We start from the raw sequence: 17,775 nt of genomic DNA on the forward strand, positions 1-17,775 counted from the left end.
CAAGAGAAACACTAATCATAGGATCATTAGGGCTGGAAAAAGACCCCCAAGATCATCGAGTCCAGCTGTTAACTCAGCACCACAGTGTTCAGCACTGAACCCTGTCCCCAGCTGCCACATCACAAACACACCTCCCAAATCACCTTGTTATTGTAACAGTTTTCCACCGGGGAAAAAAACCCCATTCTCATCATATCTGCCCCGAGCTGAGGCAGAGCTCTCACTGCACAGCACTGCTGGTCAGCTCAGGAGGGACAGCAGTGGGATGGCCCCGAGGGGAGGCAAGATATGGGTCACTCCAGCCATCCATGGGGGGGTTTGCCACAGGCTACATGAAAAGAATTCCTGCATCCTTCTCCAGCAGGAAGCCAGAGTTTTCCAGCTGTGCTTCCCTCCATCTGAACGCATTTTCCCCCCCACAGAAGCACTCCCCTGTGGATTTTAGACTGGCTGTTCAGTACTGGCACAAGAAGGAACATTGCTGGGTGATGTTCCAGTCACCTGGGTCCAGCACTGTCTCCCTTGCTTCAGCAAAAGGCTTTTGTGCTTAGAAGTCCAATTTAAAAAGTCCACCTGTAAAAGCAGAGCAGAGAGACATGTGAAGAGCAGAATAAGGAGTTGAAAGCAGACTGGTAAAAAGCATAAGTTTTCTATTCTGGCTGACTCATGGAATCATTTGGGTTGGAAGGGACCTTAAAGATCACCCAGTTCCAACCCCATAATGAAGAATTCCCTCTCACAGTGAAGGATTCACATTTTTTATGTCATGGTACACAGCACGACCAGATCAAAGAATTTTGGGGTTTTCTGGTAGTAACTTGATTATTTTTTTTTTGAGCTATTTCCTCAGTCAAGAGATCATGAAGCAGCACAGCCCAACTGCAGCAAACAGAAGTGCAGGAGTGTTATGGTTGTTCACAGGAAGCTGCTCACAGGGGGATGCAGTTTGGGCTGTTCCAGCTGAGGTTCAGTGGAACATCTGCCCAGGGCTGTTTATGCCTCCTCACTGCACAGCTGGAGAAGCCTCGTCCCTGGAGAGCTCCATGCAGGTGACATCCAGCACAGGCACCTGCCCTTGGATTTGTGTTTTCCCTCAGCAGTTGTGTGTTTTTGAGGGGCACAGGCTGGGATCACACGTTTGATTCACAGCTCAGTTCAGTCCTTCAGCACTCATGGAACACAAACCCAGCCCCAGGGCTCGTGGGTCAGAGGGGAGGCACGAGGAAGGGTCAGTCTGTCCCACACAGCAGCCTTTTCTCACTCCCATTATAATCAAGGTGTATTATTCTGGCAAAGCAATTTACTTTTTCAACATGAAGGACTCCTAGAAAGTGAGAGCTGACAGAATGTTTTTTGCCTGGTGTCTCTGCAGTCCAGAAGTGGCTGCAGGGACAACACACCAGTTAAAAGCTGGGAGAGGAAAACAAATATCCCTATTTCTGGGAACACTGCAGCTACAACACTTTGTTCTGACTAAATTTGTGCTACTTCCTTGTGGCCTGTTCTCATGCTGCTGCTAACCTCTTCTCAGACCAAGATAGTATTTCTATTTCATGTCCAAAACAAACCAAGGGCAAAACCCAGAAAACACAGTACAGACCAGGAAAAAAGAAAAAAGAATGTGTGGGTGGGCAAACACTGGAACAGGTGGTTGAGTTTCCATCATGGGAGATTTCCAAAAACCCAGCTGGACGTGGTCCTGAGCACTCTGACCCTGCTTGGAGCAAGAGGGTTGGACCAGATGATCTCCAGAGGTTCCTGCCAGCCCCAGAGATCACGTGTGGGCACGAAGGGCTGTTCCCAGCCCCTGGCTGTATTCAGGGCTTGGGCACCGAGAAGCTTCTTGTGAGGAACTTCCCTCTCTCCCCAGGGAAGTCAGAGATGGAAAGCTGACAAAAACACTGAGATGCCATTAAAAAAATAACTAGAAAACACCCTGCTTTTCACAAGAGGCCAAGCACTAGGCACAACTAAAATCACAGGGAGTTTTGAGTAGGGTCTGATCTGGAGCAGTGTTTGCTGGACAATTCTAACAGTCAGCACAGAGCCACTGAATGGTTTGGCTTGGAAAGGACCTCAGAGATCATCATGCCCTTGCTGTCGGCAGTCCTGGGCTTCAAAGATGATTCCAGACCATGTGGTTACTCTTCAGTCCACAGTGCTTAAAAACTTCTCCATATCTTTCCTGCACCAAATAATCCGAAGACCCTTTTGTCTAGAAACAGTGAGCAAGTTCCCAGGCACCATTTTCCCATTTACAGCACTCCAGCAACTCAGTCCCATAGGAAGGACACTTTGCACAGGCTGTTGGCAAACATTCCTCATGGTTTACACCCAACCTGAGGGAAGGAGAAAGTCCTGAGCCCAGCACAGACACACAGAGCCTAAAAACAGTTTTCTGCAGCACAGACGAACCCCAAAGCAGTGTGATTTTTCTAGTTCATTACCTTCAATTATGATCAGTCTCCTCTGGATTGAACACTGCCCAGCTGAAACCACCTGCCTTTGCAGTGCACCTGTGGGGATGACACCCACATTCTCCTGGGAAACCCTGAGACTTCAGGAGCTACTTATGCATTAGAAACAAAGGCATGTGGTCTTAAGTTTCCCTGAGTTTTAATTTTTTAAAAGCTCTTGGGTAGGTTTTGATTTTTTTTTAAAAAATCCCATTTATTTAGTCATGTGTTCTGTTCAAATTCCTGATACCAAAAAATGATCACCACCATCCCTACCCTTTGTTCTCTTCCAAGGAGGGACATCAGATTCATTTCAGGAATGAAGATGCAGCTTGTCAGGGGATGGGCTATGGAAATGTTACCTTGCACACTGATGTATTTTTAGCAGCTCAGGGATATTTATAGGGCTGTGAGGGGCTGGTTCAGGGCTGCAGGATGAAGTCAGTGTCCCAGGGGCAGGTTGGAAAAAGTTGCACATCTGCCAGGCAGGGCAAGGAGAAGGCAGTGATGCCTGGAGTTCATGGGAAGGGGAGAAGGCCAAATGCTCCAAGGATGCCTTCCTCCAGTCATTATCAAAAATCAAGTAACTAGGGAAAAGAATTAAAATATTGGCCCTAAATATTAGCTCCTCTTGTATATTCCTTATTATTAAAGGTATTCATATGGTGAAGTGCTGAAGCAGACAAATTCAACAAAGAGAACACCCAAAACACAGCTCCAGTTTGGGAAAGCAGCAGGAGAGGAGCCTCAAGAATGAACACACTGATCACCAAAGTCCCTTCTTCTAAATTTGTGCCACCAGCCCCAGACATCCCCAGCACGTGCTCCAACCTGCCAACCTGGAATCAGTCACTTCTCACACCAACAGGAGAAGCTTTCGGGTGTTTAACAGAGATTTGGTGCCTTCAAGGAACTGTCAAATAGCTCACTGCAGTTGTTCATATCTTTGCTCCAGGCACTCCTAAAGAGGCAAAAAAGGTCTGGCACAAAATATCAGAATAAACTGGAGCAGAACTCCACACTGCAGTGAGAGCATCAGGTGTTAATTCACCTCAGGCCATGTCTTAGCACCTGTTTTTGGCTGGGGAGAGCACACACACCTTCACCAGAACTGAAACTGGAATGCAAGGAACGTTCCTGGGCATAAGCACTTCAGAGAAATCTTACTTTCTCTGATATTCTCATGGCCTTCCAGTCCTGGATTTGTCAGGGGCACCTGAAGCCCTGCAAGAGCCCAGGTGACCCTGAAAATCTGATACAAGCCAGAAGAACCGTGTGTGTCACCTGTTTTGGGCTTCTCCCAACTGGGGATGGACAACTACAGACCCTTCCTGGGCAGCAGAAACCAAACCAACACCCATTCCAACATAAAGGTAACACAGAAATCATTATTTTTGTAACCCATTATTCCAGCATTTGCACGTTGAATTTATCAGGACACTTCTCTACCATATTAAACTACATTATTTTGGAACTAGTGCTGATGGAAGAAGAAAACAGAAGGGGGAAAAAAAAAAGTATATGAAAGTCACAGTGACTTAATTTCCAAGATAACAGAGGTTAGGTGAAAACCAAGAGCCCCACCTAGGGGTTACTGGGCGTTCTAACACAGGTGGATATTCAGGACAAGTGAGATAGATGGGTTTTAGGGTTTGTATTTTTCCCTTTGAGTTACTCCAGTTGGAATTTAACCTTTACTACAATATCAACAGTAAAATCGCAGCTTAAAAAAAAAAAAAAGACTGAGGCAAAGAGCTGTATTAGACTTTGGATGAGATCTACTTACAGTAGTACTTGAGCACCAAACCGTGGGCAGTCAGGCTCCCAGACGTATGTACAATTAAATGATATGGCAAAGTCGGAAAATGCTTAGTTATTTATAATGAAATCTATACAAAACAGTTAAAAACGTGGGTTTATACACATTTGGAAAAAAAAAAAAAAAGTCTTGATTACCAGAATGCATTAAAACTGGTTCTCTCCTCCCCTCTGACCCCAAACCTGTCTCAAACCCCAATGTATTGCTTCAACAAGCCAAGGCATAAGGCTCATTTTGGAAACCTGCCCCTGTGTGCCCATTTAAGCTTTTAAACTCCCCAAATGGTTAAACTTTAGAGTAAAATACAGATTTTTAAAAGCCTTACATCACTTCTAAATTCACAAGTTCAACTTGGAAAGACGTTGAACCACTTATCCCCAGTTTTTGAAAAACTGATTTATAGCAAAAGACACCCCCCCCCCTCAGTTTGTATCAGAATTAACACAACTGCCTGTTTCACAGGAACTTTTTCAACAACTTGGCCTCACTTTAATAAATAATCAAAGATTAACTGGAGTAGATGAGCATTTTGTGCACTTAGGGCAAAAGAAATGCCTCATATACCATCGCCCTACTTCTTGTAAAGCATGAAAACAAAATCCACCAGCAAATCCACTTTTCTATCAGTTAGTGATTTTGCTTATTTCCAAACATTCACCAACAAGAATTTAAAAAAAATATATTTTTAGTCTTATGAAAAAAAAACAACAAACCAAATCTTATCTCTAAGTGAGCAAGAAAGCTGACCAATTCCAAAATTCCAGCACTGTCAGAGACACTAGCCTTCTCTCACATGCTGTTTGAAAATACAAGCATTTATTAAATGTTCTCTCTTTTTTTTTTGATGGTGTTTTTCTCAAGGAAAGGACCCGGCAAAGTGACGACCCCTTTTCACTGGGAGCTGTTCCAGTGTCTGGGGAAGGGCTTCCAGAGCACGAGCTGCAGAGTTTGCTGCAGCATGGTGTTTGAGCAGGAGTACATTCCACTGTCACAGCTTTACTGAATCTTGGGAACTACATCTTTTCTTCTCTTTCTTTTTCTTTTGGAGACAGTTTTGAAGAGGCAGCTGCTGCGACGCCGCCTTGTTGAAACACAGCGATGCTCCAACGAACAACTCCAACGGGCAAAGTGCTCCAGGACATCACAACACGAGGGCATCTCAGATCCTCAGAATCCCAAGACGTTCTAAAGTGCACTCCAGCCTCCCAGCTGCTCAGGATTGCTCAGCAGAGCCCCGGGAGGGGCTGGGCTCGGGGCCGTCCTCGGGGCCACTGTCCCCATCCTGCTCCATCGCCGTCTCCTCGTCATCCAGGCGCTGACTGGTGAAGTTGTTGAGCTCCAGGAGCCCGCTGGGTTCCACCACCACGTTGGAGCTGGAGTGACAAGGGATGGAATAGTGAGGGATAGTCTGAAAGAAAGAAAACATGCAAGTTTAGCAAACGGTTTGGACAGGTAAAGGCGTCTGGGCGAGCACAGGCACTCGGGGAAAAAGCTATTTGGTTTCCAAGGGCAGTTTTCCCCAGCTAAGCCTTCAAAGCATCCTTTCACTGGATTGTGAAAGGTAAAATTTGAATGATGTTCCTCTTCAGGCCCTGATCCTGGCCTTTGATCTTCCCTAAAGGTCTGTGACAGCATAACCAATGCCCATCATCCACCGCTCCCCAAACCCAAAGCAGAGAGAATATTTTCTTCAGCCTTATCTTGTCCTTATCTCTTTCAGACAAGCCATTCTGATGTCCTGGGTTAGAGGAGACTCACAAGGATCACTGAGTCCAACTCCTGGCCCTGCACAGGACACCCCAAGAATCCTGTGTGAGCATTGTCCAGGTGCCCTGGGATGACTAACTCTGTTTTCTGTACTAAATACAAGCTCCAGCCCTGCTCAGGGCTGCAGCAGCACAGAGGCTGTGGAAACACCACAGCTGTTTATTTCTAACCTATTGTTATTATTTATATCTATTTATTTCTGTTTATACTTTCCCAGGTTCTAGAAGCGAAATCTACAACTTCATACAACTGAAATTCCGGGCAGTATTGGCCTTTTGAAAGAGCTCAGTGGGTGCCATGTGAATAAACAGGACAGGTTCTCAAAACATACAGGTCTGAAGTAAAACAGAAATCTACTTTTGCCTATTTAGGGAAAGGAGGACTATAAATGAGTACAAAAACGATGATTTCTACCACAGAGAAGTTAGTCAGCCCCAGTGAAGATTTTACAAAGTAGCACGAAAAATTTGAGACCTCTGTACACAAATTGTTTCCCACATCAGCAGCATTTTCACTGTAACACAAATGATACATAATACAACCATTTCAATCCACCTCTCATTTGTGTGAGCATAGGCTGTGTTAGCTATTACTTATATCCATATTATACCACTCAGAAGACTTCTCTATTTCTTTAGTTGACATTCAGACAACTTATTACAACACAAACCATCATATTTAAGACAGCAGAATCAATGAAAATATCAAGCATCAGTTAAGCAATAACTCAAGGTATATAGGCTGAAGATCAACAATCATTTAATCTCAGAAGTGGTAAGTCTGGTCATAAGTGAAGTTAAAAAGCTCCCTTTTGAATTCAGACCTTATTTGCTAAACTTTCCCAGTAAGTAAAACTCCACCATGCCATTTTTTGTACTAATTTTATACTCAGAGGTAACATTAATAGAAAAAGACTCTAGAACACAGTTCTGTACTAGGTATTTGAAGGCCACATTTTTACCCATCTCAAATGAAAGTACTTCGTAAAATGAGATGAGCTTGGTTGTTTTAACAGGAGGAGGAAGACACTGAGGATGCAGTGCTAGAGAAACTCCAATTTAAGAACGATGACACACTCTGAAGCAGCAATCCATTACAAGTGTTAAGAGTAGAAGAAGAACCCAAACCCACTCAAACACCATCCCATGGCTGCCACCCCATCAGCCACGAGTCTGCTCCGCTCAACCTTCTGCCTCGTTGGCTCTGCTCTTCCCTTACCTGGACGACGACCTCTGAGGAGCTCTCTTCAGCTTTCTTCTGTGAGAGGTTCTGAATGTGCACAAACTGGCTCGTTGGGGGCACTCCCTGTGCCTCGGTGGGAGCAGCAGGAGGGGCTGGGCTGGGCTCTGTCCGGGGCTGTTGCTGGGGGGTGGAGGTTGTTGCCGTCGTCCCTAGAGCAGCCACCCGAGGCACCTGGGGACAAGGTGACGACTCTGCTTCACTAGAGACTTTACTAGTGGACGTGGCCTGCTCTGGGGGATCCACTACCGTGTGCTCTATGTTTGCATCAGTGTGAGCTTCCACCACAGACACTCTCAAAATATCTGCTACTGCTGCCTCCGGGGGTGCCTGCATGGGAAACAGGGCTGGTAACCGGCAGTGCCAGCTGGGGCACACCACTGCCACCTGCTACCTCTGACACCACAGGAGGCTCACACCCCCCAGAGTTAGCTCTGTGACAGTGGATCCTTGCATTAGAGTTGGATGGTGCACCTGAAAATCAAATTTTTTGTTGTGCATATCACAGTTAATCTTTTCTTATTGAAAACCTCATCGGTATTTCCGAGGACAGAGTGGCACAAACAACATACTTGCTGTTAGGAAGACAGTTGAAACTCAGTGTTTTAACAAAGGAACTAGAAATGATAGGGTAACAGTTAATTGAAGCCTGGGGAAAAGCAGCTTCTTAGGCTGCTAGGTAAGGATTGTAGCAGTATAATCCCACGGCAGCCTCATTTTCCTTTGGGATTTACAGCCCCATGGGATGTCTGCTAAAGCCTCTAGTTTTCACATGTATTCCTGAAAGGGCCAAAAAAAAAAAAAATTAAAATTGTACCTTTCTGGAGTTAGTTAAAATACATTTTTTTTCCATGTTCCTCAGTCTTTACATTTTTCCCTCCCAAGGAAAATCAAATTACTCCTGTATATGAAAGCCATATAACTTCAGGAAGATGTAAACTACAAAGGAAGAGGAACAATGGAGAGCCTTAGGAGACTGCAGTCTTCACTTCCACAGAAATAAAAAGTGCTATAGGAATGGAAATTAGTAACGTGTCACACCTACAAATTAAAAGAAAATAACTAGGGACAAACTCCATGCACCAGTGGTGGCTGAAATCAATAAGAACTGTCCAACAAAACACGTTTGTGAGCTCTGTGGACCTTTCCCCTGTGCCATGTGCTGCTCTTCCCTAGTGCCAACCTTCTGGCGATGGACACCAGCGGAACGAGGAGTTCTCGTGCCAGGACAAAACACTGCTACACAGCCCAGGGCTGGCTGGGTGGTTTTGCCTGACCAGCAGGACGTGCATGCTATCAATATTCCGTTACCTGGCTCGCTGGCTGCTTGTCTGAAGAGGCAGGGAGCTGCACTGGGCTCGGGGGGGGCTGGGGTTGCACGTAGATTTTTTGTGCCGTTGGTGCCTGCTGCAGTTTGGGCAGCTGCTGCGTGGTTTTTACTGCCAGCACCTGCACTACAGTTTGCTGTGGCTGTGCCACTAAGGTGGGGAGTTGCCTCTCTTTGGCCATCATGTGGTGGGGGGGGTGCTGTGCATCTGGTTTGCTCTGTGCTTGCTCCTGCTGCAGGGGGGTTAGCTTTTGATGCCTTATGGAAAGCTGGGGCATTTGCGGGAGTTTGTGCTGGATCTGGTCGGCCTGCAGGTGGATTGTCTGCTTCTGCTTGGTCTGGAAGCACTGCAGAGTTTTCACTTGCAGTTGAGTCTGTTCCAGCTGTGGCTGACTCAGTTTTTGCTGCTTTTGTGCCTGGGACTGTGTCAGGGCAGACCTGTAAAACAGGCCAGTCTGAGGATCTAAGGTGTCCATCTCTTCCACTTCTCCCTCCTCGGTCCCAAGTTGTTCACCGTGTTTCGTAAATGCAGTGTGACTGCTTAAGGCCTTAAGAAGAAGAAGTTAGAGCATGTTAGTGAAAAGAAAATGTAAGAATACACAAGTTAGAAATAGTTTTTCATGTTTCAAATGGACTACTTTAACTTATTTTGCCATCATGGGCTCCCAATTCGTGTATACAAAGATACTATTACATGGGATTCCACAATACCCATGCAAGAAATAGCTGCTTTTATCATGTTAAACTGTGGTACATCTCTAGGTGAGAATGTTAACTGCACCACTAATCCTCAGGGGGGTTTTGTACACCTCACTTGAGTCAGACTGAGGTTCAAAGCCCCTGAGGGTTACCTGGCAGGTGGACATGAAGCAGCAGGGAGTAGCAGGCAGCTGAACCAACAGCTCCATGTTCAAACCAGAGTCTCTCTGCACAATTTTTACTCTGCCTCTTGAAAGCCTAGTCATCTTATCCATGATTTCCTCTGTAGGTCCCCATAGGCCTACAGTCTACCTTGTTTCAGCAGAGATCCTCCCTTCTCCTTCCTTTCTCCAAACTGCAATTTTTCTTGGGTGTGGCACAAACGTCTGATTTTCTGAGGGATTTGAGGGAGCGAGCAACCTACACTCTACACTTTGAACACCACAGCATAAAGGTGGCCTCAGCAAGGAGGAAGCAGCCTCCTCCAACACCCATGGAAATCCACTGCCTGACAGGGGTTTGGAACCCTAACACAGAACTGTTCTGCAGCACAGCTGAAGTGCCCAGAGCTTAAAGCCCTGCAGAGCTGAGCAGGTCCTGACCAAAGGCAAAGGAGTGGCTCCAGTAAGACTTCACCACAAGCTGCAGTGTTTGTTTGAAGTGTTTGGGATCCTCATGGTACTGATCTAAATACCACCTGACTTCGATTCAGAGAAGTTTGCCTTTTCACTGGCTGAAGCCCTCAGAGGGCAGGGACAGTGTGTGCTCTGGGTACTGCCCAGGTTCTGCTCAGCCCTCCTCCCCCTGCACTGCCACCAACATCAGCTGAAGAGTCCAGGCCCCTGCAACACAACCACCACCCTCACCACCAAAACACAGTCATAGAAAGGTCTGGGCTGGGAGGGACCTTAAAGCCCATCCAGTGCCACCCCCTGCCATGGGCAGGGACACCTTCCACCAGCCCAGGCTGCTCCAAGCCCTGTCCAACCTGGCCTTGAACAATTCCAGGGATGGGGCAGCCACAGCTTCTCTGGGCAACCTGTGCCAGGGCCTCCCCACCATTATAGTAAAGAATTCCTTCCCAATATCTAATCTAAACCTGCCTTCCTTCAGGCCATTAAGGCAATCCTACAGTTACTAACTTGCCCGTACACCGAACATTTTTGGTGGCAGCAACACGACACATTCACCCAGAACAAGCCCCGGTCCTGTACAATTCATAGAGCCTGCTGCTGTGTGCAGACTGCTGGGAAAAGAAAGGGTCCAACCTGCTGCATGATGTGGGTGATGGCTCCCGTGGAGGAGGCGGGGATGGATTTCACCACCACGGAGGTCTGCGTCGCCGTCTGCGACTGCGCCACGTGCTGCAGGAGGGTCCGCGGGGGCTGCGCCGGCGGCGGGGGCTGCCGATGGCTCACTGCAAGCAAAGAGCTCAGTGCCACTCCTCCTGAGCCTCCTCAGGGCTGCACCAGGGCACTCCAGCCTCAGCTGGCACTCCAGCCTCAGCTGGCAGCACGGAGGAGCGGGAAAGGTCCCTCTGCTCCGGCCTCGAGGGGCACAGCTACTCTGAGAAACCTCCCCGGGGGGCTCGCTCTGCTCGCTGTTTCCTGAGTCCAAAGCTCCTCTGGTCTCCCTCTCCCAACACACCAACTCTGCTTATGCTCCATTGTCAGCTGGGTTCTTTGTACAGCACCAGTATAACATGCAGGGCACGAGTTAATTCTGGTTTTACGCTGGTAAAAGCACCTCCACAATTGACTGCAATTAAGAACAGCAAGCCTTGCTCACTGAATTTCTACCACTGAGAAAATGCACAAAAGACCCTCCAGAGCACAGGCTAAATTTGGGAGATTAACAGGTAGAAAATACTTGGGTATTATGAAAACAAGGGAGGCTGATCCGACATGACCTTGTGACAGGCCTGTGTCACTTCTGAGAACAGATCCAGCATGAGTTACAGAGCTGTGGTGTGGGTCTGCAATTAAATAGGGGATCAACAGAAAAACTACGTGCTGCTGAGAAAAAAAACCAAGCAAACCATTCTATATTGCAGTCACTGATATGAATCCAAATCACTTTATACCTGTCCATATTAATAGGCAAATATTTGCTTTATATCTCAGTTACAAAATATTTCATAACTGAAGGAGAAGAAGCAAAAAGTTGTAAATTCAGTTGTAGCATAACTTAAAATGAAAAAGTTTCTAGTGACCTTCCCGATTGTTAAAAGGAAGGTCATATTTTGAATTAATATGGTAATTTTCCTTTCTCACTCCAAGAAAGGAGATGGATTATATCAATACCGGCCTGCATGCTGTGCCAGATTCATCCTGGACACCTCCCAACAGTTCCTAAGCAATTGAAAACTTAATTTAAAAGTAAAGTTTCTAACCTATATGGTTGTGTAGATATTCTTCCGAATGTGAACCAATACAGTGTTGTCTTCCTGAGTCTGCAGACAGACAAGAAATGGTGACACTGAGATGTGTGAAGTGCTCCCTTCCCCTCAGGAGGAAGCACATGGCGAATCCCAGCTCCCCCAGGGATTGCAGTGTGCCTAATCCTTTGGGCCAGGGGCATGCAGGACATTTCACCACACTACAGACTATTTACTGCCTTACTACTGAATTTTTAGCAGAAAATACAGCTCTGTGGGTTACTGATAAATCCAGAGAAGCACAAATTAAAAAAGAAGAAACGCTCAGTGACCTGCATTCCCTGGCAGTGTTCACAGAAACTGGGGGAAGGGACAAAAATCTAAGAGCAAAATAAACACTTTTGTGCTGCAGCAGAACCTGCTGCTCCTCTGCCCACAGCAGCCTGCAATCCTCTGGGAGATTCCCAGATTTCAAATCCATGTTTACAAAACTCCCAGTGTTTCACACAGTGACATCTCCAGGAAGTTCTCAGCTTTTGTACTTTGCGTGGCTTCTAAGCTGCAGAAAAGGACAAAGACACTGACTGCAACTCCCCATCCTGCCTGCCAAAGGCCCTATTTTACATCAACTTGCACAGCAAGACCTGTCAAAAACTGGAACCTTGACCATGTGCTCAATGTACAATATCTGTGCCAGGGAAGGAAAAGTGCTCTCCAGTCAGCAGGCAGTTATTTGTTGTGCTTTGGAGTTTGTTTTAAGAGAGATCCGAGGGAGCAGGACTCAAACATTCAGAACTGTAGCAGATACAGTAAGTGTTATTTAGAAGAATAACAATAACATCCTCCCCAGCTCCAGTTTCACACAAATTTAGGCCGTACAAGGGATGGAAGCCAGGGGAGGAAGCACAGAGCAAAATATCAGATTAGACATTTAGCACTAAAACCACTGGAGTTACAGATATGTACCTAAACAATTCAATACAATTGAGTTTTATTTATTCCTCTATTCAATGTGGATTTTCAACACGCTTCTGCTTTCCTTTTCCAAAGAAAGCAGGGAGGGAGACCAACGGTGTGGACTTAAGAAATTAAAATGGAAAACAGGCAATTTGATCCTCTCATGAAGTGGCTCACACCTAATGTTGGGGAGCATCAGAGAGACAAGGACTTACACAAAATGGATGTCCAGATAGGAGGAGTCAGGAGTTTAAAAAGTTAAGCACTGATTTCCAACCAGAATTTGAATTATTTAAAGTGCAAATTTTCAGTTTAAAGCTTTCTAGCAAATGAAGAAACTGGGGACCACATCAGCATGCTAAACGCACACCTGGCTTTAACTCAGGACTAAATGGGTTTTAACTCAATGTCTGACTCCTCTCAATATGTACAAAAACCAGTTCCTGTAACTTCACCTTCCACTTTGTCCTTACTGGACGTTTTCCTTTAAGACAAGTGGGACAGTCTGTCTTCTTCATCCAGGGACCAGAAAATCTATTCAACCGTGATGTCTTAAACAACAACCCTTTGCATCAGTTAGAAACATGTTCCCTTATGGCCCAGCAAAGCAGATACAACCTCTGTCCCCTCACAGGGTCTCAAGAATGGAAGGAAAGACTCATTTCCTCTACAGAAAACTACAGTGAAAAGATGAAAGTGAAACCTGTTGTGAGAAAACTCCAACATTAAGTCCCCAGACTTCAACTGCAAACCCACCATCACACTGCCTTAGACACACACTTACCAGTTGTGATATATTCAGCCACTAATTCTGACTCTACAACAGCAATTGAAGGACTTTCTGGGGAATGCCTCTTTTCTTGAGTCATCTGGATTGGGACAGCCATCTGGCTCAGGTCAATGGTGGGCTGCCTGGGCTTTGATTCCAACTTCTCCTTCACTGCTTCAGCAGAAAAACATTCAGTCAGCCTCTAACACATAAACCTCCACAATAAAACAAACCTCCAATACAAATGCACCAGTTCAATTAAACAGATCATGAACACTAGAGAACAGATGCACCAAATCCATGCAAACAAACTGATACAGGATAAGAGGAAAGGAATCAAGCTGATTCAAGAAAGGTGTTTTTCAATTACAAAACTTATTACAAAGGGCTGCTTAAGCAAAAAATAACCTTTGAAGTTATCCTAGACAATCTCATGGGTTTTCAGACCTGTTGTCTGCTGAAGTTCCAGCAAAGCTTTTATTGTGGAAGTAGCTGACTGAGATTCACTGGATACATCCTGGTAAATTATTGTAGGGCTTGTGTCCACAGCAATTTCATGTTCTGACCAGTCTTGACTTCTTGAAGCAATCACATGGACCACAGGCTGGGAATCTGTTTGTTAAAGAACAAAGGCACATCACAGAGTCATGGAATGGTTTGGGTTGGGAGGGACCTTAAACCTCGTCCAGTGCCACCCCCTGCCATGGGCAGGGACACCTTCCACCAGTCCAGGCTTCTCCAAGCCCTGTCCAACCTGGCCTTGGACACTTCCAGGGATGGGGCAGCCACAGCTTCCCTGCCCAACCTGTGCCAGAACCATTTTGGGCTGGAGGTCTCTTGTCTGACTTCTTGCTTTAAAGCAGTTTAAAATGATACTAAGTTATTCATTATTCATTAGAATTTTGACCACTGCCAAGGATGCACACTCTGATTCTGCAACACTAGTTTCTATTACAATTGACTCTTGAAGTAAAACACTGCTGATGTTATGAACGATTTCCAGAAAAAAAATCCTGTATCTTAGTTTTTTTTAAAAGACTTTGTTCCAAAAATCAAAGTTCAGAAGGTTTCTCTGTATGTTGAATTTGCCTTGGATTGAACTAGGTTTTTTTACAAGGTTTTAGCAGTTCAGGTGATCAATATGCATTCAGCATTCTGAATTAATGGCTCCTAAATTTTGATAAGTTGTTTGAATCTTCAAAACTTCTTAAAATTCACTTAAAATGGCAGTATAGACCAACAGTCACAGAATCATACAGAAGGGGTCCAAAGGATTCTCTGAGACATTTGCTTTTATTTGCTGCAGTGACACATCCTCTGGTCACTTCCAACCAGAGGCTGGGTGCTGTTTGTGCCCTATTATTGATGCTCCTCTTCCACACACAGAGCTGCACCTGTGCCATGGCTTGAAGCCAGGGCAGCATTCCCATGGGGACTGCATGTCTGATCCACGTCCTGGTGCACATGCATGTGCATTTATAGAAGGACCAGAACCTGTGCTGTCCCATGGCAGCTGTCAGTCATGCAGCAGAGATGCTGTCACACAGGGAAAGCCAGGAACTGCCAAAATAACCCCAAAACCTGCTCCACTGCCTGTCCCCTGGCAGACCCCCAGACCCAGGGAAAAGGGGGCCTCGTGTGACAAGCTGGAGCCCAGCAAGGAATCGCTGTGTCCACTTCTCAGGAGAAGTGCCAGCGCATAGTAAGCAGCCCAAAAGAAAGATAAACAAAAAAAATAAGGGCACAACGGCACTTTGGTGTAACAGGCTGGGTGAAAACCTGTGCTGGCAGGAGACATAGAGTTATGTGACACCTTGGGGACAGTCCCCTCGGGGTTTTCTGTGACACCAACACACCTTGGGAGCTCTGGGAGGACTCTGTGGACGAGGAGCTGCTGTCGGTGTAGGTCTGTGGTTCCTCCTTCACCTCTGGCAGAGCTGGGGTCCCTGTCTCTGCCACCCTGGATGCCTGCTGCAACGTCTCAGTCACCAGCTGCCTGGTCTGCTCACTCACCACCGTGGCCTGGAACGTCACTGGCTTTGGTTTGATCAGGACCTGATCACACAGATACATTTGTGTACAGTCAGAGCTTTGGTTTGATCAGGACCTGATCACACAGATACATTTGTGTACAGTCAGAGCTTTGGTTTGATCAGGACCTGATCACACAGATACATTTGTGTACAGTCAGAGCTTTGGTTTGATCAGGACCTGATCACACAGACACATTTGTGTACAGTCAGAGCTTTGGTTTGATCAGGACCTGATCACACAGATACATTTGTGTACAGTCAGAGCTTTGGTTTGATCAGGACCTGATCACACAGATACATTTGTGTACAGTCAGAGCTTTGGTTTGATCAGGACCTGATCACACAGATACATTTGTGTACAATCAGAGCTTTGGTTTGATCGGGACCTGATCACACAGATACATTTGTGTACAGTCAGAGCACTCGAGAAGAGGGGGCTGAGCAATCAGAGCACAGGGTGCCACCAACAGACCTGGGTGCACCACCTATGTAATATCCACATTAGTCACAAATCTATCTCTAAATTCAGCAACTGATTATTAAACCACAAAGCCCAAGTAAATGGCAATGCACAGGAACGCACTTCTCACTCAGTAATTTGAAGTCTTAACAAAACAAACCACTGAAGAGTCATTTTTCAGGACTAGATACTACTCTGGTGTGGTAAGAGAAAGCTGTGCAAGTGAGCTGGGACATGCACTGCACTGGGAAGGACAAGCACCTCCACAGGAAATCCAGTCCTGAACTATCAGGCACACAACACGTTATATCTGATAAAAGTTTAATTCTTTTAAACACTAAGTGCAGCCAGAGAAAAAGCTGAAACTGAAAGCACCCAGAAATGAGCCTGACTCTGTGTATTCAGCCCCACCAACCACACAAGGTTGCAGGGACAACCTGAACAGACACTGAGCAGAAAATAAACTTCAATAAAACCTATGTCCAGACTGTGCATCTTTATTTCCCAGGATCTAACCATTATCTGTCAGACTTAAACAGGCACCTAGAGCCATGACCAGACAGTTTCAGCTCTGGAACAGGCTTAGTAAATCCTTTTGGCTTGCTCAGGCCTCCAGAAAGAGCCAACAAATGCAAACACTGCTCAAGAACTCAGAATCAAGGCCACCTCGTTCCACCACTGAGTCTCATTCCCCACAGACATACATTAATCCTGCAACAAATGAGGCAACACAGTGAAAAATGATTTACTTCCCATTAAAATGGAGGGGTACATTCCAAGACAGAAATGGGTCCTCACTGTACCTGCGTTTTCCCTTGCTGCCCATAAACAATTTTAGTTGGGATGATTTTGGTGGCTGGCTGGACCGTGGACCCTATTCCTTTGGGCTGTGTAACAATCATTTTTGTGATGGGTCTTGTGGCAGTGATGATAGCAGGTTTTGCTCCTGCTGGCACTGCCTGAATAGTTTTCTCCCCCTGCAGAGAAGCCAAAGTTTACAGGTTAACTTTATGAAACTGTTCAGTGAGACCCACTTCTCTAAAAAAAAAAAATATAGTTATAGATGAATGTGTGTACCATGAAATAAACTTGCTGCTGCAACTAGACTTACTTGAGACAAAATACATCAGAAGACCAAGAACAAAAGAACCTACAGCTTTGAATGGCAAAAGCTACCAAAATCCCCTTTTCCATTACTTTACCTTCTGAACAGCTCTGAAGGGGTGAATAAAAAGGAGTAACTAAAAGACACTGAGAAGTTTTTTGAAGTTGCTTCAAAGAGTTTACGTAAGCTGGAACTTTCCTCAAATCTTTCACAAATGTTTTTGAAAACCTCTAATTTCTATTAACACTGACTGTGGCAAGACATCTACAAAACTTGAACTGAGATTCTAAAAGGGAATCATTTAAATACAGATTTTCATATTATCCTCAGGGCCAAGACATCAATTACACATGGACTTCTTTTAAACAAAGTTCACTTCATCAACAAATGCAGATTCACAGCTGTGCCACAGGAATCATTTGACTATGGAATAGTGCTGATATATGAACAGACTCCTGATAGCTTAAGAGCAAAGACACTGAACGGGCTTTTTTTAAACTCTGCAGAGTAACAAACCAAATGAGTAACAACATTAGTTGCCAGTTCTCCTGATATTCCTACCAGTATCCACTAAATAGGAGGAAATCCCGAAAAACATACTTGTTTCAGAAATATCCTCCCATACTCCTAGTTCCTATTGTGTAACAAAATAAGATTTCCACTTGTCTGAAAATACATCTTGAATTCTGAAAATCAGGAAAGTTCAAAATTTCAAAAAAAAAAAAAATTCCTAAAATGTTTAGAAAAAAACCTCTGTAGTTCTGCTA

The 17,775-nt window shown here is 45.4% G+C and overlaps 1 protein-coding gene across 1 annotated transcript in view; it reads right to left on the reverse strand.

The window, feature by feature from the left end:
• Nucleotides 1-4,095: 4,095 nt before the first annotated feature.
• The window catches only part of EMSY (EMSY transcriptional repressor, BRCA2 interacting), a 37,131-nt gene continuing 23,451 nt past the window's right edge, over nt 4,096-17,775 (reverse strand). The window contains 10 exon segments of the mRNA XM_064642808.1: nt 4,096-5,683; nt 7,261-7,626; nt 7,628-7,698; nt 7,701-7,755; nt 8,593-9,156; nt 10,576-10,724; nt 13,426-13,581; nt 13,858-14,022; nt 15,267-15,465; nt 16,707-16,880. Of these exon segments, the coding sequence (XP_064498878.1) occupies nt 5,489-5,683; nt 7,261-7,626; nt 7,628-7,698; nt 7,701-7,755; nt 8,593-9,156; nt 10,576-10,724; nt 13,426-13,581; nt 13,858-14,022; nt 15,267-15,465; nt 16,707-16,880 (2,094 nt within the window). The 3' untranslated portion in view covers nt 4,096-5,488.

The sequence above is a fragment of the Pseudopipra pipra genome, chromosome 2 (genome assembly GCF_036250125.1).
Source record: "Pseudopipra pipra isolate bDixPip1 chromosome 2, bDixPip1.hap1, whole genome shotgun sequence".
NCBI classification, from domain to species: Eukaryota; Metazoa; Chordata; class Aves; order Passeriformes; family Pipridae; genus Pseudopipra; species Pseudopipra pipra.